We start from the raw sequence: 25777 nt of genomic DNA on the forward strand, positions 1-25777 counted from the left end.
AAACATAATAGATTGAAAATAATAATGTGTTTTTGCAAAAATTCTGAGGAGTATTCATACTGATTTCAGTTGGTTTCGATTAATTTTCTTCCACATGTAGTGGGAATGCTTTCTAACGAAGATGCCGCTAAGAGTATTTTATAAAAGGAATGTTCCCTAATCTACATGATCAAACTGATTCTTGCATATCTTCCAGTTGACTTTGACAAATTTCTGCTGTGGTCGAAGTGTTTTTTGTTCAGATGAAGTTGTTGTAAGTGGAATGTTCAAATACTTAACATGCCGTTGAATTAAAATTAAATTCGTTGTTTTTGTTCCAGTTTTGCGAGTTAAGACACGAGTAGTAGCAGGTCAATAAAAGTGTCAGGCTCCGCAACACTGAAGATAGAATAATAAAAAGTCAGGAAATATACGAGTCCCGAAGGGAAGTTGATCGGTTAAGAACAAGACGAGCTCGAAATGCGCCGACGTTCGACACCCCATATATCTCAGAATCGTCAGTTACACACTTAGTTTCCATAGTCTTTTAACGAGTCTTGAACAAAAGAAAAATTAAGTATAATAACTTAAACACTCAATTGAGAGAAAAATGCTAATCAAATATTTTCAAATACTACTACTTTATTGATTCAAGGTCAAATTTACCACCGAACAGATGCATTGCTGCCACTACCCGATGGCAAATGTCCTTGAAGCGACAATTCTGACAGGAAACTACAAAGGAGAAGTCGTAATAATCCCGCGTATCTCGATTACTCCTACCGATTTGCCGATAAATTTTAAACGTCTGCAATTTCCCGTGCGTCGCGCATTCGCGATGACTATTGATAAAACCCAAGGACAGTCACTGAAAATTTGTGGCATAAACTCCGAGTATTCATGCTTCTCACATGGACAGCTCTATGTCTAATTTCCTTCAGAATATTTAAAAGAATGACTGTTTATTTTCAGAAATGTATTGAAATGATTCGATTATGGTTGAAAGGTGCTTCATAATGTTCAATGAAATAAAAACGTAGAATTTTACGAGCGCTTGATTAAAAAAAAAACTAAAAACAAATCAGAGCCGAAACATATCGTAGGTATGTTTTTTAGCAGCAGTTAGACATTTCTAGACAAACATTTTAAAAGGTCCTATCTGCTTTCATCGTTTTTCCGAAGCGTAATTTTAATTTGGTAATGGTTCAACTTTAGTAGCTCTCCCAAGCGTAGTTTTCGTTGAGAAGGCTAGAGTGATCCCTCCGCTATCAACTTGTGCAAATAACGTGTCATAAAAGGTGTTTGATAAGTTGTGGTGATTGAATAAAAGTGATCGATCAAAAAATCGATCAAAGCAAATAGGACCTTTTGAAATGTTTCTCTAGATTTCAGTTTTTGCAATACAACAGTCAATAAAACTCAAGGCGGCGGTACGAAGTTTGCCGGGTCAGCTAGTAAACATTAAATTTCAATTTAAAAAAAAAGTTGAATTTTTTTATTATTTTTTTCTGAAGAAACTTGACGTTATTACGCAACTTTTAAAAAAAAGTCCAGGATGGAGAAATGAAAAATATTTTTTTTATGGTAGATTAATTTTTTTATGAAAATTCTAATTCAAACAATTTTCAAAATATTTGTATTCTGATGATTTTAAAAGATGCAGAAAGTCATTTTGAATCAAAAAACTCTTGGTAGTAAACATTCTAAAGGCATTGGTTTTCGAGTTATTTCTAATTTAAGCTCGAAAAATTATAACTATTTAGGAAAATACACTTTTTTCTTAATTTGTCCATGGTTCTCCAGCAAAAACCATACGTTCATTGGAATGCTTAATCAAAAATATACAATTCATTCTTTGACAATAAAACGATCGGGCGAACGGTTCTCAAGAAAAGAGTTGAATGTTCTAAGTGATATTAATATATTTAAGAATCAAATATTTATTTTCGAGTTTTATTATCTTAGGAACATATTTTTTATGACATAGAAATTTTACAGAACTAGTTTCACCTTATATTTTATATACATCATAAGTAAATGATTCGTCATCTTTTGAAAACAGCTTCGTTTGTATCTTATTTTCTGAAATCGGAACAAAGAGTAATACTTTTGTGTGGCAGCTATTATTATAGATTTTTTGAAAATATTGCTCCATTCTGTTACTTTTTGTTCATATTCTTCATATGATACCCAACTAAATGACATTTTTGATGAATTTTTATTACAATGATACAATTCTTTTGCGCTTGTAATGGGATGTTCATGTTCTTTAGCTAAACTTGCATTTCCTGCCATTCATTTTAATATGCCACCAATTGCATCGCATGGGCCTTTAACATGAGGAGTCGCAAAAAATGCCACTCTGCATCGACGTTATATTTTGTTTTGAACTTGCAAAGTTTTTTCTTGTTTTATATTGTGAGGCAGCTCCATCAGACATTATCATGGCTTTTTTCAACTTTATTGTTGTTTTCAAAAAACTCATTAATTTGGCAATGAACACCTGAACCGCAACAGTATCATGATGGAGTACTTCCGATATTATGATGAGGCTGATATTCCTAAGTGTTCCAGATTCTGAATAGTAAACAACGAAGGGATGAATGGTGGCTTGACTATCATTCCAATAACTACACGAATCACAAATTGATAAAGACGTATCAAAATGAGCTTGACTGTTCAATATTTTTAATTTTGCAATAACGTTTTCGTTTAATTTGCGTCAGCTTGATGAGCACCGATGATCAGGAAAGGGTTTACAGCATTTGGGCTTGGTGTATTCCATTTTCACTTTATTCATCTTCACAAAATAGAGCGGGGGCCTAGTGTGGTTGGTAACGTCTCCGCCAACCACGCTCGACGCCTGGGTTCGAATCCCACCGCCGACATAGGTGTCGATGGTTGTGAGGTGGCGTGATCCACTCACAACCAACCCAACTGGTCTAGATTCAATCCTAGCCGACACCGGGAGATTTTCTGAGGCGAAAAATCTCTGGGATCACGCCTTCCATCGCATGAGGAAGTAAAGCCGTTGGCGCCGGTCCGTTGATAAACGGGTCGTGAGTTAGGGTCCTGGGTGTGGAGTCGCCTCCCTGGGTGATTGGCCACAACAGTGGCGGAACTAGACCGACGGAAAATAAGCGAGAATAAAAAAAAAAAATCTTCACAAAATGCAAACTGTTACTAACACATCTGGAGTAGTAGATATTATAGGTAACCCAGTAGTTATTGGTTGCGTACTTTACAAACAGTTATTATTAGTAAAAAGTAGGTAGTGTTGCACGACAAACATATTTTTTATAAAACATTCGGCAAGGGGGAACGTGTAGGTAGTCTAAGGTTTAGCGCTTGAGTTATTTATCCAATCATTTTGTTGTCAAAGCATGAATTGTATATTTTTGATCAAGCATTCCAATGAACGTAAGGTTTTTGCTGGAGAACCATGGACAAATTAAGAAAAACGTGTATTCTCCGAAATATTAATAATTTTTCGAGCTTAAATTAGAAATAACTCGAAAACCGATGCCTTTAGAATGTTTACTACCAAGAGCTTTTTGATTCAAATGACTCTCTGCTTTTTTTAAAATCATCAGAATACAAATATTTTGAAAAATGTTTAAATTAGAATTTTTATAAAAAAATTATTTTACCATAAAAAAATTATTTTCCATTTCTCCATCCTGGACTTTTTTTAAAAAGTTGCGTATTAACGTCATGTTTCTTTAAAAATAATTAAAAAAAAATTCAACTCTTTTTTTTTCAAATTGAAATTTAATGTTTATTTTTAATTTTTTTTGGTCAAAAAAATTTTTTTTGTACAGTGTATTTTTTTTTATGGTGCATTTTCAATTCCCTACAATTCATTCTCAGACAGTTTTTCTTTACAACCAACGGTTTCTGGGTTACAATGCTTCGGATAAAACCTATGCCAAAAGGCATACGCCCTTTTAGAATGTAACTCATGGGTGTAAAAAATCTCTCCATTTGTGAAAAATGCTCAGTTTGCTAAGCCAAATACGTTTGTAAAGTTTTATTTCAAATCAAAAATGTTCGATATTCGACCATAGGTCATTTGGCGCGATCTTGCTCTGAGACAGATAATTGAGTTTGATAAATATCCCATGGAAGGTAATTATGTTAGCGTACTTGCAAAAAAATTTCACGCCCTTGCGAGCGACCTTCCGGTAGTTAACCGGTACATTCGCCATAGCAGACGGAGTACATCTTACGCTTCAGATTTGTCTAGAAATTCTCGATGGGAGGCAACTCAGGGACGTTGGACGGGTTCGCCAACTTGAGTGCCACATCAATATTCAGCCGCTCCATCTTCTTCAACGATCGTTTCGAGTAATGGGCCAACGCCAGATTCGGCCAAAACACCGCGTCTTCACTATAATATTTCTGATAACCGACTGCTTCATGTACTATAAATTTCCCCGTTCACGGCCAGTCCGGAGCGAAAGAAGAGCGGCTTTGACATCCCCTTCTCGCTGGTTGTCAGCCACAGAAGCACCTTCTTGGGGAACTTAGTCGGTGCTTACTTCCTCCGTGGGGGAAGTAAAATAGGAAGTGCCCTGCCAGTCGTTGCTCCTTAGTAAAATACGAAGTGGCAGGGAAGTAAAATACGAAGTGCCCTGCCAGTCGTTGCTCCTTACTAACACGCAGGGAATCCTGAGTAACAATCCCCAGGATACCGATTAACACGGTGACGGAATCGTGAAAGGAATCGCAAAGACGATCCGGAGGATTCCCACTCACGATGCTTATTCAAGAATCCTAGAGCCATATACAGGGCATTCCTGAGAATTCTTTTTTCATGAATCCTTTTCAAGGACGTTCACGAATCCAATGTGAGGAATCTTAGAGAATCTATGCGAATCGTATGTGTTCGTCCGGGCAGAGTGAGACAGGTCTTGTCGTCCATCACCACCGTCATGTTGCGATTTGCCGGTAAAATCGGCATTGCCTGCAGCTCAGAGACTAATGAACGGGACTGCCGCTTTCTGACATGCATGTCCATGTTCGCCAGATACTTTTTCACTGTTTGGCCGGTTGCACCGACCTCTCGGCCAAGCGTACGCAGCGTTGTAGCCACTTTTTCCTCGGTCTTCCTATTCAACATTCTTTGGAGCTTTTTGTCGCTTAGGGTCGTCGGCCGTTCGTAACCGGGCTTTTCTTCGATGCTGTGATTGTTAACTAATAGTGCTAAAATGTTTCAGATGCCGGAACTGGCGTATCCGTTGTCCCCGAAATGCCGCACAATGTCCGTTTTCGACGTGAGGGGATATCGTTCTTTAAACACGCACACTTCTGAACGGAGTAGAGTTATTGTTTTCGCCATGACGGTTAGAGTTGGACTGATAAAGCTGTCAAATTCTTTCTTCTGATTCATAGGTTACTATGATTGATGCTGCATGGGTAGTTTCGTCAGTGCATGTGAAGATAAACCCATGAAAAATCGGCAATTTTCGTAAATTTTTTTACCGCAAACAGACTACTACATCTCAAGGTCAAAGTTCAAAGTTTTAGTTTGCAAATCTTAGCTTTCGATTATCATCCTGGTGTTGAGTAACAAATTCTAAGTAACAAATTCCAAGCATGAAGCCTCTAATGCTGAATTTTTAAAGTAATGTAAGAAGATCAAAATTGACAGTTTCAAGACCAAACTCTTCAGTTGGGAGCCGCGTAACCGCAAGTGGTTTCGAATCTTAGTAGAATCGGGCCATTCGATGTCAAAAAAGGACTTGAACATGGGTCTATTCTCTGACTCCCCCACTTGCCCTTCCTTCACGCTGAATTCTATAATACTTCAGTTGGATTTCCTTTTAAAAAAATATGTCCCTCTTATCAATAAAACTTGAGCTTGAGCTTGAACGACCGCACATTTAGTAGTTGCTCTTTCGTTATCGATCTGAGCTAATAAAGTTGCACAAGAAACTACGTAAATGGCTACTTGGGATTGGTTTGCCATCTCTAGTGTACAACAATTCGGTAGCTACCGCTTTGTATAGATCGATAACGGCGCCGGCCACGTCCTTTTGATCGTTTGATCGTTAGGGTAAGAAAGGATGTTGTAAGGAAGGAAGTGTAACAGCCGTTGTTGTCGGAGACCGAGTTTACCTCTGCATCTCCATGACTGTGACGGAAAGGAAAGGTTGTATCATCGCGGTACGCGGTGACGAAATCGAACTATGTTGCGCACGAAGTTAGCTCATTACGAAGGCGAACGAGGTATCTTTAATGTCAATCACTGTGAATATATACGAGTGGCGCGCGTCAACCATCTACCACCCGATGAATCCAAATTGTTTAAAATTTGGTTATGTCCAATCCCGAATACTCTCGAGAAAGCAAATGCTTTCCGCAAGACGCAATTCTTTGATAGGTATGTATTGTGTAGTTAATAAATCAATCACGATATTTATCAACCGAACTCGATTTGCGACACGCTTTTATGAAAGCAACGAGCAATCAATTTTCGACTGAACGGTCATTCCAAGACTAAGCTTATCCCTGCATCTCTACTCTGCGATGGAGCGAAAGTTTTGTGTTATTATGTCTCCATGGCAAATGATGGGAACGAATGATGATGCGCGCGAGACTCGCGTATTACGAATAAGAACGAAGTGTATGTTTCCTAATAACCCCGCGATTCTTTATAAATGACGCGCGTGGAGATCATTCACTATGCGAAGCATCTACGTATTTAACCTTCTAGTAACCAAGTTAATTTCTAGACGAGCTTCGGTAAAATCACTATGAATCATTCTAAACACTTTTTAAGTATTTATTGAAGCTGTTTAGATGTTTCACTGAAGCCCGCCTAAAGACGGCATTGGGCACTAGAGGTTTAAATAAATGTCTATTACCCAATTCGAATACCGCACTTCAGTAGATGCGGTTCTTAAAAAGGTATGCATCACGTATTATCCTGATGTTTATTGCGAAAAATTACGATATTTTAGGGCGATCAATTTAAATGTTCTTTCGCGATTAATTGATTACGATGTTTTGAGAACGAAACCACCTCTGAATCGCAATGTGCTGGTATGGAAACAATGGACGGGCATTCTACGAATAAATGATTTGGTATACGTCGAAAGTCACATTACACCGAAAATTTATAGATGAGCAAAGCTCACCCGGGCCGAAGACACGTTTACTCCGGGGCATTATGCACGACCGCTCTATTCCCTCTTACCGACGCATACGCGCGGGGACACGGTATTTCGCACAGATTATCTCTTACTTATCAAATATTTAAGCAAAGATACCTATTGAGTATAAAATGTACCTCTTATCAATAAAACTAACCAGAAAGAAACAAGACGAAGCTTCTCCAGAAATTATAATTGGCGATATTTGAAAGTAGAAGGAAGGTTAGAATGACATTACGCACAACCACGGATAAAATAGTACTAAGCATGCCACTTCTCAATAGCGGTATTGCTAATAACAGAAATGCGAAATACAGCAGACATCCGAGCATATCTCAAAATAGATCAACGATTCTGATCGCATTGAGGAATGCACACATGAAAAAAATACTCCTCAGTTCTAAATTCTGAATCTGGGAACTTAAGTTCTAGCTTTCAATTTCATCTATAAAGTTCTGGGCTTTCAGTCTCCGAGTCTGTATTCCCTGAAGCTAATTTCCATGTTGCAAGCTTCAAAACCCGAAACTTAAATACCAAGTCTCCAGCCTGAAATTCCAATTCTCAGGACCTAAGAGCGGGAGCTCCGTAGCCGCAAGGTTACAGAGTCCGCCTTTGTAAGCGGATGGTCGTGGGTTCGAATTTTAGTAGAATCAGGCTATTTGGTTGCCAAAGGACTTTTAGCATGGGTTTATTCTCAGGATTCCCACCAAGTACCTTTCCATCAATCTGAATTCTACAGTACCTCTGTTGACTCTCCTTCTAACTAAAATAAGTCCCTGTTATAATAAAACTGGTATGAGTAACGTATGAAAGTTCTCTCCAGGGAATTGTAATTAGGCGATATTGTTAGGAGGGACAGAGGCTCGGTATAGTAGAGTAGTAAGCTTGAAACGGAAAAAGTAAAACTCACACACAAGCACGGATATGAATGATATACTTATTTCAATAGTGATACCGCCAATAATATGAAGTGCGGAGTACAGAAAACATTTGCGCAATATCACAATAGATCTAATCTCTGGTCGCAGTGATGAGCCCACTCATTAAAAAAAGAGCGGGAAACTTGCAACTGAGAATCGGTATCAGGCATTTAAGCATCACGTCAGGCATCAAAACCTGTGGATGAGAATCACGCCAGGTATAAAAGTCTGTAGATTGTTGTTAAAACCTGCAGGACTCAGAATCCACTACCAGACTCAAAATCAACATTTGTATCAACAATCATGTCCAAAATCTTAGGTATTAAAGTCCCAAGTTTAATGTTTCATGTCCCAAATCAATGATCCAAAGTTTTCAATATTCCCAATCTCAAAGCTTAAAACCTGAGTCCCAATTCAAAAATTCTAATACCCAAGTCTTATATCCTGAAAGTCTTGAGCTTCTAGAAAGTACCTTCAAAACCTTGCTACTTACAAGCAGGAAATCTATATCTGAAATCTCAAGATTCAATTCACAAGTTGCAAGATCAAGATTGAAACTACGAGTATGAAGCCTTCAGTTCTTAGTGTTGTACGAATTTTAAATGTTCAAGTATCAAACTTCAAGTTTCAAGATTCCTGTTTCAAGTGTCGAGACTGAAGCTCTAGGATTCGATTACTAAATCTCTAGACCCATTTGCCATGTCTAAAATTTCAAACACTTTAGATTCTGTGTAAAAAACGCTGGTCAACCTAATGTTTTAGCTCTTGTCGACTAGTTGTGTAATCTACTTCATTAATGCCTTAAACTTAAGTTTTCAATGTCAGACCTCAAATTAAAAGTTCGAATTATGTGTCTCAAGTACCAAGTCATGAGTCCCAAGTTGCAAATAGTAAGCTTAAAAATTTAATTTTCAAGTATCATACCTTGAGTTTGAAGTATCAAGTTCCCAGATTCCAGTTTTCAGTCCCATCTTCGACCTCCCGAATAGATCCCGAACTTTTAAATCTATGCTTGATGTCGCTATTTTGATTTTTATGAGCGAACGCAACTTTTAAATTGAGATTCAAACCTTTAGCCATAAATATTGTGCAGGCCTCAAACTCTGTAGATTGCAGATAAAAACTTAATGTCTCAACATTCAAGTTCCAGAATAAAGTCTCATGTTTCAAGTTTGAAACCTTAAGTTATAATTTTCCAATTTTCAAGTCCCAGGTTCCAAATTTCAATCTCAGGTTTCAATTCCCAAGCCTTGGATTCCAACTTTCAAATCGCAATTCTTAAAATGCAACTCGTAAAGCTCAAGTCTTCTGTCACAAATCCAGGCTCTTAGTTCGAAGTTTTACAATCTAAGCCCCAAGTTTAAAATCCTAAGAGCGAAGACCTACAACCTAATATTTTTTGTATAAAATATCAATTTTCAATTTTCAAGTCATGAGTCTACCGGAACTTGAAATTCCGAGTCTTAAAAACTAACTTGTTTTCCAAGTTTAAAGGCCCTAGATCAAACTCCTAATCCTCAAGTCCTACAAGCTTCAAATCTTGTTAAGATACAATTGACAAGTCGTCTATATCTTGGAGTATCAAACTTGGGATTTTAGATTTGAGATTGGAATCCAGAACCAGAGACTTCAGATTTGCGAATCGGTAATTGAAACTTAGAAGCTGGAATTGGAAACTTGAAATGGAATTGGAAATCCAAGACTTCGTGTCCTTAGTCTTATTCTCCGCATTATATGTCTAAAGATTCTTGATAATTAAATAAAAAAAACTCAAAGTTTTCAACTCCGAAGGTCCGAAATCCTATTCTTAAGTTTCAATTCCTAAATGCCAAGCTTTATATCTCAGGAACCTAATTTTAATACAGAACACAAAGGTACAAATTAAAGTTCTAAAACTCGTCAGTCATCGATCAATATTTAAAGCTGTTCACCAACTCTAAGAAAATAGTTGAGTTTTGGAAAAAAGTAACAAAAAACATGTTGAACACATGATTGTACCAATTTTTCAGTCTCATTTTTTTCTATACAAGATTGTCCAAGCAGTCTGCGAAAAACATTCAATCAAAATAATACCTGATTGGTGCGAATGTTTAATTGGTAGATCCAATTTATATTTCTCCCGAGTGATTGATCTCGCTCTTCCAGAGTGGTTGATATCGCACAGTGCGATTTGTTTATCCAAGTATCTTAAGGTAAAGAGAAAAACTCATCCAATAACATCTCAAAACATTATACTTAACTTTTACCGGCTCGTCCATAACTTCACACAAGCCACTTGGCTATAAAATCCGAACACAATCACCTGATGCTCCTTTCCCTACAAATAAACCGTAAAACCGACTAGGCAAAGGTGCTCGAGTGCGAACTTGCCGCATTCTCCCCTCCCCTCAAATACCCTGGCTACTTCTGCGATGACAAAACGCTAAAAGTGACCCCACTCGTAACCCATCGACGAACCCTCATTTATGTTTGTCTGTTTCTATCATTTTCAGACCGCCACTTCACGGGACAGGACGAACAACGCCCGGCTGCAGGAATGCTGCTGCTCAAACAAACTGGCACTCTTCTCATGTGGTGTCCCAATATGAAGGCTGACTTCGGGGAACGAGTCGTTCCGTGACGTGAAGTGCGTGAAACCTCAGATAAGGAGTGATACTTCATATCGTACAACAAAAAAGAAAACGAACACGCATTGATATTGCTAGAGTGCCCGCTAAAATCGTCGTTGCGCGGTTCGAGTGAGTGTGCCACCCGTCCCGTTCCGGTTCCAACGGGGTTCAGTGATTCATCGGTACCTGAGTAGTGTGGTGAAAGGGGGTGTGGGATTTGTTTTTTCACTGTTCCGGTTGAAAGTGTTGGCAGACGAACGCCATGGTGACGGTTAATGATTCCGCCGGGTGGGATTCGCCGGACTATTTTCGGTTGTTTAGTGAAGGATCGCCACCTGTCAATGACAACCGCCCGGGACGGTCCCCGTCGTTCCCGGGCAGTGCTGGACCGGCGGGAACCACCCATCAGAATGGCACAGGTGGTAGCAGTGCTGCCAACGGTGTCACCGAAAATGGTTCGTCGGTGGCAGCTATGACATCCAATGCCGCCTACCAGCTGTACTACGGAGACGAAGCCAGCCGGAACGAGTCGCACCTCGGGCCGGACGGTGCTGCTGTTGGTTCAAGGGAAGGGTACCCGGCTCCCGAGGGCAGTAATTTTATGCTACTCTTGGAGGATTTTGGTGAATATTTTTATAACTATAATGGAAGTGGTCCCGGGAACGACACCCTGCTTGGAACCGGTGGGCCAGGCTACCAAATTAACTGTACGCTCGCGAACGCTACCTGCGGGGTGCCAAGTGAAGGTAAGTGAAATCGGGACTTCTAAAAAAGTTAAATTGTTTGTTGATTTTCGGCAGGCACTAGGGGGAAAGAGAGCACTCTCGAGTGTTGGTGCCGATCGGTTCTCGGACTGCAGGCACAAACAGAAAAGAGATTTAAGTCCTGTCAGGGTGGGAAATTTATTGCATTATGTACCGTGCAGCCGTGCGAATCTATAATAACCTCTAATACGCTCGCCAATGGAATTAAATTTGCAATGTTGGTGCAGTGATAGCTTGCGGAAACATTGCCGCCTCAAAAGAGTAATGGGTACTGATTGTGAATGGGAAATAATTTATACCCCAACTATGAACCGGCCAGTATGTTAATCTAATAAAATATTACGCAGTTGAATGTACGGTAAGAAGCGCAATGAAATTACGCGTTGGATTTCAAATTATATTTGATTATGTTTCAAATGGGGTACAGTAATCTTTATTCGTTTTATCAACCTGAAATAATATGCATGAAGATAGAGGAGACTGTTTTGATTGTATATGGAGTTTTTAGATTACATCCTGGCTTCAATCTTGCACTGAACACATTATTTCGTATTTTTACTGATAATAAATTAAAAAGAGTCTTAAAAAGAGTCTAAATTAAGAATAAAAAAAAGTGATACATCATTCAACTGGAAACTGCGTTTCCGGAGTATTTTGTTTTTATTATTGTGCGTATTGGCGCTGCATTTCTCTTATTGATCTCTTCACTCTGTCTATTCCTGAAATTCCACTGAGCCCCTCTTCCGTGAAGTGTCTTTCTTGTGGCCCGCTTTCAAGTGCTATGCTGTCATTTCCAATTTGCTAAAATTGAAAAGCAATCTAAATTAAATTTTCCTTCCACCGAGCCGAGCGAAATATCGTGTTTCAATCTGTGTACGTGTGCGCCTCGCTAGGATATTGGTCACAGGAGCGTGAAGTGAACGGAACCGAGAGGCCATTATCACCGAATGGCTCCCCTCTCAGTCTTTCCTGACGGTAGATGAAACAGGTCATCACTGTTGCCGTTCCTGTCTGGCTAGCGAGAGCTCTAGCCAATGCTATTTATTTAGTTCGAGAGTCTCGAAGTCATAAATAATTATGAAACAGTGGCAAGATGGGATTCAAAACCCCCCGAAGGGAGGAGAGCAAAGGGAGGGTAGACTCAGTTTTGGTGTTGTCGTTATCTAAAGTTTTGATAAACCAATAGAAACCGACTCCATTTCCGATAGGCACCATCCGAAGCGGCAGGCCAGTAAACGGAAGGCTTACGGTGCAGAAAAGTTTGCGAGATTTTCTGATGAAATTAAATTCAATTAATAATTAATCGGTTGGGGAAGTATTCTTACTGACTCGGCTGATTTACGATCCGGGCTGGTTATAATGATTGCCGATGGACGGAATGGGGTTCGAAATTGCCTGTGGGAAAATCTACGAACCGTGGGACAATCGGCCAACCTGTTGCAGCCGGGTTGTTGCTGCTTAATTGAATTATGCCAAGCCGAGGGTATCTTTAGCAAATCAATTCTAGGTTATGAATTTTGTGGGAAAGCGAATTTTATTCTCAATTATTGTTCTATTCATCTCATAGTATGTGCGTGGTGCTTCTTTAACATTCCAGAAGTGTTTGCATTATCTTTGATAGGTTTAAATGTTAAATAATAAAAAGAAAGTAATCGCAATTTTCAAGTCCGAAATCTCAACTCCAAATTCTGAACTTCACAATCCTAAATTGCAATTTCGCAATATTCAAGGTAAGATTCATGTTCCAAATCCCGCAAGTTACAAGTTCCAATTTACAAATTCTACGTCCCAGATCTCAAAACCGAAGTCTTAACTCTAAGAACTAAATTTCAGGTCGTAGTCTTGAAAAATCAAAAAAGTAAAACCTAATAATGCTTTAAACATATCTTCGAACATTTATTTTTTAATTTTCAAGAAAACTTGAATGTTTAAGATTTCCAATCCTCATTCTATTCTATGATTCACACATTATGAGTTGAACAAAACCTTATTTTTACTACTTTTATAGAGAAATTCCGAGTTGTGCAGCAAATGCACTTCTACTCATAACTCTGAAATTTTTGTGAATTTTGAAGTGGGATTTCGTGAGATTCAACTGAACAGTATTTGCCATCGTTCACCATCAAAAACTAAAAAATGCAAAATTGTGAGTTTTACCGGTGTTGCACGAAACCGACGATATGCGGTCAAAATGCGCTTTCTTACGTTATTTTTCTGTGGCGGCAAAAACGTGATCGGAATTATTTTGACCCAAAAAATTGATTCTAGAGCAGTAATGCCTGCAGCAAAGTTGATCCTTTAATTAATTCAATTATTCCGCCCGAAATTGAGTGACGAATTTGACTTTTTTAATTTTTGCAAATAAAAATGCTCTTTTTTGGTTGGGTTGATCAGCGTGAGTATTTACTTATCCTTTTTTATTGGCTTTTTTTCGGTGAGCTTTTCTCACCGAAAAAAGCAAAAAAAAAGGATAAGAAAATAAAAGCTCTTTGTTAAGCAAGGTTGTAGCACATTCTATTAGAAACAACTTTTTCGATAACACGATACTTTTATCTGCCTAAATGGACTTATGTGAAGTTTTCTATAGATTGCCACTAAACATCTTTTTTTTTCAATACTACACTTAATAATGATTTTCTAGAGTTTTTTATGGTCTACAATGTTGTTTGCTAAAACGAAACAAACAATTTCATTAAAAAAAGTTTGTTTTTATCTCTCATATTTCTTTGATTATTGACGATTTTTATTAAAACGATGTACTAATTTACTGACAGATATCCCCAAAATCTGCAAATATCCACATGCACAATGTCTATATTAAAATATAACATCATTCAATCCAAATATAGGCATTTGTCTCTCGCTGTCTCTATTCTCTCTGTGTAGATTTCTAAGTGAATAAGTGCAGTATTTCAATGAAAATCTTCAATAAATAAATAAACTTAAAACGCAAAAATAAAGTTTCTACTATGAAATTATTATAGTTTTATTAAAGATAACAATATTGTAGAAACATTAATTTTTTTCAGAAAATACCAATAAAAAGTTATACAGAAAACTCCACAATAGTTCATTTAAATTGGCAGATAGAAGTATGGTGTCTTCGACATAGTTGTTTCTTATAAAATGTGGAACAAACTTACTCAGTGAAGTTGATTTTTATCTGCGAAAATGAGAAAAAATAACATTCGTTTGTCACTTTTAGGTAGATTAATCAAAAAATTCGAGCTTATCTAGAATGGAGAATAAATCATAGAACAACTTTGCCGTATGGCTCCAAAATCATTATTGTATAAAATCACTACTAAAAGTTAAATTGAAAACATTTAATATTTATGAGTAATCTAAAGAAAACTCCAGGAAAGTTCATTCAAATAGGTAGATGGAGAACGATGTCTTCAACAAAGTTGTTTCTTTTGCAATTTGTTACAACTTTGTCGAACAGTGTAGTTTTTTTCTACAATCGTTTTTACTTTTAAGTGGTTTAATCGCAGAATCACAGAACTCCTGTAATATGGAGAATATTTAATTGAACAACTTTACCGAAGACACTGCGGCTCTAAAATGAATTATTTTGGGTCAAACTAATTTCGATCACGTTTTCGCAGCTTTGGAAATAGGTGTGCTACGCACAGTGCGTTTGAATGTATGGGAGCGCGGGACAAAAATCAAAACAGCCATTCTAGTTTTTTTCAATTGGTGTGACACTAAAAATGTTTAGTACTGATGAGAGCTACTAATTGCATAATTGGCGAATGTCAAATACGTAATCGCAAAAATGTCTCAAACGTCATTTTTTGTAAATAGGCATAAAATGATAATTTTCCAAGAATATTATCTATTACGAGATAAAAGGCTTAAAAAGCATATTCAAATAATTTATAGGCGATGAAAAAGTGACCTAAACGCCATCACGATTAGTTTTTATTATTATTTTTATTTAATACCCTTTTGATTATGTTAATATACGGTTTAGTGTTGCAAAACATTTAGACATCATTAAGCCAGGAATGTTTTATGCGTTTTACACATAAATTACGTTTTGAACATAAAAATAAGGGACATATGTACGATAAACTGCTCACTCTTGGTTCCAGAGGTATCATTCGAAAACGCGAATTCCGGTTGAAAGAGCAAACTTGAGCAATGGGAATCACTTCCAAAGTTTGAAGGATATCCCAAATAAGAGGGAAAAATGAAATTCAGAGAGGTGCTTTGGAGTACTTTTTTTGACGATCGATTTTAAATCGAAAGTGTCTTTTTTCTTCAAGCATAAAGGAGCATGACCAAGAAGCCTTTAACTTCCAAATGCGCTACGTTGTGTCTCAATAGAAACATGTATAATGTAGTAGTTACATGCCTCTACCGTTGTCATATTGGTTTTAACTTGAAAAGATATAGAGTATATTAAAAAATTAATTTGACAACTATGAGAATTTTTCAAAAATAACGTATCTTTTGAATAGTTGAAACCACTTCACAGTAGATGCGTTTCATAATCGTATGGATGAACTTACGAGGTTAATAATATCATAACAGTACGTCTCAAACATGTATAAAACATATCAGCATATAGAATTGGTTCAATGAGAAATCAACTTTTTCGATTTTTGTCTATGGAACGTTGCACTGTGCGACGTTGAGCATCGTTTTTTCGCCTGTGAAGTACCGTATACCACCGTATAGCAACCCAGCAAACCAGAAGTCGTATAAGGATGTTGATTCTAAGTCACTTTTATGTGCAATACAAATAAAAGTTTCAAATGAGGTCATTTAAGATAGCCTGCGAAGTTATACAAAATCGTAACCAATTTTTTTACAATGTCCAGATTTTTACATTTAGGCACATTTCATTCACCTTATATGGTCATTGTTTACCAAATAAGGGTTCACTTACCAGAGTTGAGCGCGAGTTATGTAAATTAATTTATTGCTATACTATTGTTGAAAGATATGATAAAGTGAAATAGACTTGAATAACATATTGAAACTCTTTGTTTGGAAATTACAGGGCTCCGAAATGGTGAGTATGCATGAAATTTTTTTCTGAAATGTTGATATAAGAGTTTTTGATAACGAATAACAACTAATAGTTGAAGAACTTGTTAACGTGAAATTACGACAGCCTGTCTTATGTCAAAGAATTGATGCAATTAGGTTTGGAAGTGATAACTTTTAGTTACAGTCATGGAGAAAATAATAAATACACTTGCAGTGTTGGATAATTTTTCGTATTTGCGCACTGATTTTAATTGTTGTATGATGTTATGTTACGTCATTATGATCCGCAGACACTCTTTTTAAAAGTGGCACGGAGAAATGATTGGAGAAATTTCTTTATCGGTGATACCGAAAAATTTTTGCGTGAGTTGGTGTTTTTAAAGTGGCGACAAAAATAAATACACTGTTAAAATAAATATATACAAAACAATCCAAATTAGCTTTATTTCTCTACATATCGTTAGCAAAGGGACCTTTAACGTTACAAAACTCACTTTCGAAATTTTGTGGCTTGTCCTTTGTTTTGTAAAGCCATATTCAATCTTCCGGGTATGTTTACCACCAGGTTTTCACGAGTAGAAGCTGAACTAGCATTTCACGCTGCCTGTCCGACGTCTGTTTTATTCTGTTTATTCTTTAGATGATGCTGTGTACCTAGGTGGTCGATTTTGCTTCCATATGCCGAAGAAAACATGCCACTTTGCTGGATCTCTATGCAGTATAACGATCCTAAACATACAGCATTGAAAACACGAAGATGATTTTCAAACAAAAATATAGAATTATTAGTTTGACCAGCGCAGACTCCTAATTGAAATCCTTTAGAAATTCTATGGAAGATTGGGAAAGTCTAGGTTGCAAAGCATCATCCAAAGAATAAAACAGACTTATGGAACGTCGGACAGGCAGCGTGAAATGCTAGTTCAGTTTCTACTCGTGAAAACCTGGCGGTAAACATACCCGGAAGATTGAATATGGCTTTACAAAACAAAAAAACAGGCCACAAAATTTTGAAAGTGAGTTTTGTAACGTAAAAAATCACTTTGCTAACGATATGTACAGAATTAAAGCTAATTTGGATTGTTTTGTATATATATTTCAATAGTGTAGGTATTTTTGTCGCCACTTCAAAAACACTAACTCACGCCAAAAATTTTCGGAATCACCGACAAAGAAATTTCTCCAGTCAATTCTCCGTGCCTCTTTCAAAAAGAGTGTCTGTGGATCATAATGACGTAACATAACATCATACAACAATTAAAATCACTGCGCAAATACGAAAAATTATCCAACACTGCAATGTATTTATTATTTTCTCCATGACTGTATAATTCGTTTTGCCTTTCACCTAGAAAGGTATAGCAATCACTTGCAAAACCGAAGATATAAAAGTGCTCCAAAGGGCCGAATGGCATATATTACTTGACTCAACTGTGTGTCTGTGTGTCTGTGTGTGTGTGTGTGCGTGTGTGTGTGTGTGTGTGCGTGTGTGTGCGGGTGCGTGTGCGTGTGCGTGTGTGTGTCTATGTGCTGATTTTTATTCTCACTCACGTTACTCAGAGATGGCTGGACCGATTTTCATGAAATTAATTGCAAATGAAAGGTCTTGTTGTCCCACAAAAACCCTATCAAATTTCATTGTAATCGGATTTTTAGTTTAGAGGTTATGTATCAAAATGGTTTCAAATGAACGGGCTATCTTAAAAAACCCTTGAATTTTGAATATTAAAAAGATTGGACATGTGGTTCAAAAGTTATGGAAAGAAACGTTTTCTGAAGACTGTTTAATCTCTCTCATGTTTCTCAGAAATAGCTGGACCGATTTTCATTGAATCAGTGTCAAATGGATGGTCTAGCAATGGATCTACCCCATAAGACCTCATTGATTTGTTTTGCAATCGGACTTTCACTTTGCCTGTTATGTTTAAACATGTGCAATCCAGCTATGAAAAGGAGCATATTCCAAAGACTAATGGAACTCACTCACTTTTCTCGACTCTACAAAATTAGTGTAAAATGAAAAGTATAGCTGTCTCATAACACCTTACTGAATTTTCACTGTAATCGGACTGTAACTTCGTCTGTAATGTATCGAGATGTTAAAATCACGAAACTTCATTATCTCAGAAACAACACAACCGATTTGAACAATATTGATATCTGATGAAAGGGGTAGTTAAGGGTTAACTGCCCTATACGTTCCCATTTCATTTGATTATGATCGAATTTAAGAAACCGTTATGTATTAAATTGTTAAAATAACGAAAGTCTATTATCTCAATAATTACACGATTTATTTGAACATATCTAATGTCATACCATTTCTCAAACTTACAAATAACAAACTTCATAACAATTTGATAGGTGGTTCAAAAAATATGGGAAGAAAAGAAATTCAAAAACTATTTAAAACTATACCTGCTTTGATCAATATATGTGGCCTCAACATATTTAAATGTGGTATCGTACTATTTGTATATTTATTATATATATGTATATATATATATATATATATATATATATATATATATATATATATATATATATATATATATATATATATATATATATATATATATATATATATATATATATATATATATATATATATATATATATATATATATATATATATATTTATTTATTTATTAAGCACTAACATTATGTCAAAATTCATATTTTATACTTCAATTACAACATCAATATTTTAGAACTCAAAGAGTGAATATATCTTTGTTGGAGTGAAGCGTTCATGTAAATCTATTTTTACAAATAATAAGTTTGAATGAGAAAGGCTGGGTCTGACCGCTAGGTGGATTAATTTAGGTTTTTCTTTGACAACGACGTGGAATACGTCTAACACCGAAACCATCGAGAGCGTCACAAAAATTGTCCACTTTCAAACGTTTTGAACATAGTCAATTTCCAACCGATTTTCGTCATTTTTGCAGCAATCGATTGGACAATCATCTAAGGGGCCATCCACATACCACTTGGATAGATTTTTAACCTCCCCCTCCGTGGACAACTGTCCATATAAATTCTAAAAAAATTGTATGGACCGTGGACATTAGCCAACCCCCCCCCCCCCAAAACCTGTCCACGTGGTATGTGGATGGCCTCTAAGCACCCGTCCAAATGCAGAAAATTGTAATCTATTTGTTCGACCTATTGTACTATTGAAAATCGTCAAGCATTGTCAAAACGCAAATGTCGATAGGTTGCTTTCTGCCTTGCCCTTAAAAGGAGGACAAAATAGAGTAGGTAGCTAGTTAGCCGTGAATGCACTCGTTGGGCTACATAAGAGACTGCTTCTCCTCAAGCAAATCAGTCAGGGACGAATTACCGTTTGGGGTTAAAGTCCCTAAAAAAACAATCAATCAATCAATGAAGCGAATAACACATCATCATTCTCTGCTAGCGTGTTGAGCAGTAAAGTATTTTCGCTCCGTTTGCTTCGTACGTACGTTCGTAAGTTTCTGTGTTCGCGGTGGAAACCGACGCTACGGTGAACCCTGATATGGGTAAATCAGTTCCAGTTCCAGTACGGTGAAACGGCCTCGGCCTGACAATACGCCTGATGCTGCGGCTAAAAAGCTTTTGGCCAACAACAGATTTGCTGTCCTGGAGAACGTCACGTATCCCGAAATAGTGAAGAAGGAGAAAATGCCACCTTTCTATATGAAAGGCTTCCCGGAAGGTCTACGTGAAGCAATAGTGTTTTATATTGACAAAGGACTGAAATGCATCATCCGCATGTGCACTGAGGGATACAAACTGATGGCTTCGTCGTTGAATCATTACAAGGCGGTGCAAGTGATACTGCAAAAACACAAGGTGGAATATTTCTACCACGATATCGAAGCAGAAAAACCCCCCAAGGTTGTTATCCGCGGTCTTCCTGACATGGAAGTGCACCCTGTTGGAGGAACTAAAGGCAAAAGGACTCAAACGAATCCAGATCCATAGAATGACGCATCACAATAAAACTCGGAAGTACCGTGATCAGTTATATCACGTAAACCTGGAGAAAAATTCAACGTGCCTGGCGGACCTGCAGTCCATCCGAGAACTTTTTCACATCATCGTAGCCTGGGAGCGCAACAAACCAGTGCATCGTGACGTCACCCAATGCTCTAACGACCTGCTGTTTGGACACGGGACTAAAAATTGCCATATCAAGTGTGACCAAACGCACGCCCCTGATGCCTGCCAGCTGATGGAGACCGCCGATCCGGTGTGCGCCGGAGTTCATCGCGATTCGAAAGCGGGTCTCCATCAACAATCAGCAAGGTCGCCGAAAGGTGCCCCCAAAAAACACGAAGGAGTTCCCTGTCATTGGCTCCTGGCACCCCATACCAGACCCGTCACAGGTATGCTGAAGCAACGAGATCCGGTTGCTGTTCACCCCCACCAGGTCTCCAAGGAAACTCGTCCGCAATGACTTTCTTCCAAGCTCCCAAGCACAACTGACAACGAATCCATGCTCACCATGGAGCATTACGGTTCACTGGTCGTGGAATGCATCAACACTTTTCGCACTTGCAAAAGTAGAGCTTAACAACTGCAATGCGCGGTGATGGTCGCTTCCAAGTATCGACCGTGAAATCATTAAGATTGCTAACTGGAACGCTTGCTCCATGAGGAACAAGAATTACGAGCTTGTTGACTTCTTCAACGTACACAAAATAGACATTGCTATTATCACGGAGACGCATCTCAAACCTGAGGTGAACATCTTTCTTCCCGATTTCCACGTGACCACTGGAGTCGGTCTCATTACCATCATCGCAGCCCACTGTCCCTAGCAAGTCATCGTAAGGGACGGGTCGGCAACGAACTTAAGAAGCGACATCATCAAATTGACTCGGAGGCAGGGGCAGTTCATTATTGCGGGTGACCTCAACGCAAAACACCAAGCCTGGGGCAACTGTCGACGCAACCAAAACGGCCTGATCCTCTTCAACGACCTACGAGTAGGCCACTACAACATCCTATATCCGACCGCTTCCACCCGGTTGAGCAGATCCGGAGTACACGCAACCATCAACCTGTTCATCTCCAATATGGGCAACATCTTCGACCCGGTTGTTCACCAAGAACTCAGCTCGGACCACTTTCCAGTGGTAGTCGAAGTTGGATCCTCTGCTAACCGATTTCAAGTCTCTCGGCGTAACTACCATCGAGTCGATTGGACGCGGTTCCAGCGATGCGTGGACAACGCAATTGACTACGGCGTCCAGGTGGAGTCTTCAGAAAACATCGACCAGTGTCTTCAGTACATCGAAGAGGCGTTATCCCAGGCTCGGGATCTACATGTGCCGGCTTCCAGTCTGGTGAGTAACTCTCTGAACCTAGACAACACAACCAAACGATATATCCAATTCCGTAATACTATTAGACGACAGTACCAGCGCTCAGGCCTGCCTCACGTGAAGACCAATATCAATCGTCTCAACAAAATCATCGAAGGTAGGTTGATGGATCTAAGAAACAAACATTTTTCTTAACATCCTCGCTCCCTCCAAGTCCGTGGAAAGCCGTTCCGGAGACTTACCAAAATTTTGCAAACCAAACCGAGACCTATTCCCCCTTTATCACCCCCAACACCAATCCCTGGTCATTTCTTTCTAGCAGCATCTGAAAAAGCCAATGGTTAGAATTTTGTCAACACTCACAATTTGGGTCATGCCATGGTTAGCCCGCACGAGCATGCCGTCCAGGAAGTTATAACTAGAGTCGACGATCTTCCCTCAGTCATTCCCGACGAATCTAAAACATCTGCTGATGAGGTGTTACCCAAGCAGCACTTGTAACATCTTTTTAAATGATAATGTTCAACATTTGTTATAATCATGTTGTATTGTAGTTGCATGAAATTTCGCTGGTTGCTATATTGGAATCCTGAAATAATGCTCAACTCGATGTTGATATTAGGTACTTTTAAGATTTTTCAACACATTTTTCAGATATTCGCTACGTATAAGTGATATTTATATTTAGTGACGATAACAATTAAAAGACGCGTAGTGAACAACAGCAACAGCAATCAACAATCAAATTCACATAAGAAGTTAACGATGGAGCAAATGGCCAGCAGTGGTTTTTCAGTTAGAAATAATAAAAAAAATTCAAACTTGCAAAATAATATTTAAATTCTCGAGACCTTTCAAATTACCATTTAAAAGAGGCGCTTGGAGAAATGCGCACTAAATGCTTCAACTTCACGATAAATTTTGAATCGCATAACGATTAACTTCTTACAGAACGAGATTTACTAAAGTTGGATTTCACTTCCATACCTAAGACTTTCAACAACGTAAATATGTCTATGCTACTTTGCATGATGCACCGCAAAAAAGGGAACGCAAAAAAAGAAATTTTATTCTTCTTTTTTTAAATCCACGTACTATATGATTCAACAGGTTATTGATGATTTGTGTTGGTTTGTTTCATTGATGGATATGAAGCAATAAAAGATACTTGATTGTGGTTGTAGTTAAGCAACATGATGTTATGGTTCACTAATTATTAACATGAATGACACTTTAAAACTGTGTTATACTGATGTACGCTGAAGCATCGTTGTGACTTTTGGTTACATATAGACTCCACCTCTTGCGCATTTTCAGTTACATTACAGTTGAATTGAAGTAGTGGATGTAATTTTGCACCATTAACGCAAGTTGCATTAAGCGTAACGTTGCTTGCTATGTAACAACGTGTGCTTCTTGGATAGCTACCATCAAGCGCTCCAAGAACATGAAGGCCGCCGGTGTCGATTAGGTCATCAACCTTGAGTTGAAAAACTTGAGTCGAGAATTTTTTGAACATCTGGCAGCGATCTTTAATAAGTGTCTGGAGATCAGCTACTTTCCGTCTCGCTGGAAGTTAGCTTAAGTGATCCCCATCCACAAACCCGGTAAGGACCCTACCAACGCTAAAAACTATCGCCCCATTAGCCTATTATCGTGCATCACGAAGTTGTTCGAAAAATTGATTCTTAGTCGCTTACTGGAATTCGTAAACCAGAATAACATCTTCTTCCCAGAGCAGTTCGGATTTAGGCAGGGTCACTCCACCGTTCAACAACTCACTAGAGTTACTCAGATCCTGAGGTGGAACAAGTCCGTTAGTAAAACATCTGCCATGGCATTGTTGGACATCGAAAAGGCGTTCGATAATGTCTAGCATGATGGCCTGGTGTTCAAGCTGCAGAGATTCAACTTCCCGATCTTCCTCGTATCAAAAATTATCTATCGAACAGATCATTCCAGGTCTTCCTCAACAACATTCCCTCTGATACGTTTAACGGAAATGCCGGGGTTCCACAGGGAAGCCTTCTTGGTCCCATCCTTTTCAACATATTTACCTCAGATGCCCCTCCCCTTCCGGGTGGTGGTATCCTGTCTATGTTTGCAGACGACACTGCTATTATCTACAAAGGTCGATTGATTAGAGCTTTGACGCGTAGACTACAGGAAGATCTTTATCAATGCAGCTAAGACCCAGGCTCTTATATCCCCGCGTTCAAAATCAATTCGACTTGTTCCGCTTACCAATGTGAGAATCCATCTCGATAGCACTCCCATCGAATGGTCGAGTGAGGTTGTCTATCTGGGTCTCTCCCTGGACCAAAAGCTTCTATTTCGTTCACACGTAGAGAAAACTGTTACCAAGTGCAATATACTGACCAAATCCCTCTATCCTCTCATTAATAGGAAATCCACCCTTTCCCTCACCAACAAGCTTGCCGTTCACAAGCAAATAATTTTACCGGTCATAGAGTACGCTTTGCTTGCCTGAGAGGGCTGCGCTAAAACCCACTATCTTTAACTCCAGTTTGTTCAGAATAAAATATTACGTGTGATCCTAAACACCCCTCCGAGGACACGAAACTCTGAGATCCATCGCCTGGCTGGTCTTCAGGAGCTGGGAGAATGGAGAACAACATCCTTGACTAGGTTCAGAGAGTCCAGAGCCAGGTCACCTCACCAGATCATTTGTGAGCTGGTACCTTAGTTCTAAGTTAGTTTTAAGTTAGTTTTTCGTAGTTAGGTAGGTTATCAAAATTTTATTTCAATTAAAAACAGAATTAAGTAACCAGCAAACCTCAAAACAAAGATGCAGAGCCTAAAAGGCTAAACAATTATTATGTAAACCATATGTAACCATATAAAAATATATAGGAATGTACTTTAAGCGTGAAAATTAAAATGAAGCAAATCAGTTTACTAGCAGCAGGCAGCAGCAGCGGACAGTTGCAGCGATAGTTGTTAGCTGCAGCTCCTACCTCTTTCAGTTCGGCTCCCCTTCAATCTGAGTTGGACCCCACCAGCGGTAATCCAATTCAGATATCGTTGGGTGAGTATAGCCAGAAACTGAACGAGAATCGCAGCGCCAGGTGGTCTAAGAAGCCACTATCATCCAGCGTGTATGTATATATATAGGGTGTGTGTACATATATAACGTGTGTGCATATCTAGAGCGTGTGTGGCTAGCTATAGAGCATTTGTTCATGTCTATAGCGTGTGTTTATAGCTTCATAGCGTACATGTGTATGTCTATAGCGTGTGTGCGCATGTCTATAGCGCCTATAGCGTGTGTGGCTAGCTATATAGCGTGTGTGCATGTCTATAGCGTGTGTGTGCATTAGACTGGGACACGGTTATATGGGAAAAAGCGATTGTGTCATTTTTTTCCCCTCCTATGCACTTTTCGTGTTCTTTACAACAACTGCGTAAATTTTCAGATCGATCGGTGAAACCATATTTTTGCGCCCGATTTTTAAAGTTTCCATACGATTTTATATGTGAAAATCTACTTTTTCAAAACTTATTCTCTAGAGATGTCCAGTTGGCTCCTAAAAATAATCGATACATGATATTTGTAGGAAATTTTACTGGGAAAAACTCTTCTGAAGACCGTAAGCCGCTACGATGCTTGTAGGAAAAGTTATTTCCCTCAAACTGATTGAATATCTGACGAACGGCTAACCATTGATTTTTTCTAGCAATACTGCTGCAGCATTATAATTGAGCAGTGATTAAAGTTTTGAGATGAATATGGAAGTGTTGTGAAAAATGGTTTGTTTCACAAAATTCGGGATAAATCAAGCTAAGTATACCGAATTTCCAAAACTGGGCGCTTCCACAAGAGCATGTAAGCGTATTGTATTTATTTGTTCAATGATGTCGTGACACTTTGGTGTGTAATCCGTGCATTCTTCATGAAAATCGGTTTAGTGAAATGAATAATGGAATAAATACCCTATTAGAATTTGTGTGTTTTTTTTAATCAAAGGTTTGGATTGGTTCGTACATCTGTTTCACCAATAATGGTGATTG

General features: G+C 38.3%; 1 protein-coding gene across 3 annotated transcripts in view; it reads left to right on the forward strand.

Moving 5' to 3' along the window:
- LOC129731693 (dopamine D2-like receptor) overlaps positions 1-25777 on the forward strand; it is a 738323-nt gene that overhangs the window by 101571 nt on the left and 610975 nt on the right. For all 3 annotated transcript variants that reach the window (XM_055691893.1, XM_055691894.1, XM_055691895.1), the window contains exon 2: positions 10549-11411. In XM_055691893.1, coding sequence (XP_055547868.1) covers positions 10928-11411 — 484 coding nt within the window. In that variant the 5' untranslated portion in view covers positions 10549-10927. The remainder of the gene's footprint in view (positions 1-10548; positions 11412-25777) is intronic.

The sequence above is a fragment of the Wyeomyia smithii genome, chromosome 3 (assembly GCF_029784165.1).
Source record: "Wyeomyia smithii strain HCP4-BCI-WySm-NY-G18 chromosome 3, ASM2978416v1, whole genome shotgun sequence".
Classification (NCBI taxonomy): Eukaryota; Metazoa; Arthropoda; class Insecta; order Diptera; family Culicidae; genus Wyeomyia; species Wyeomyia smithii.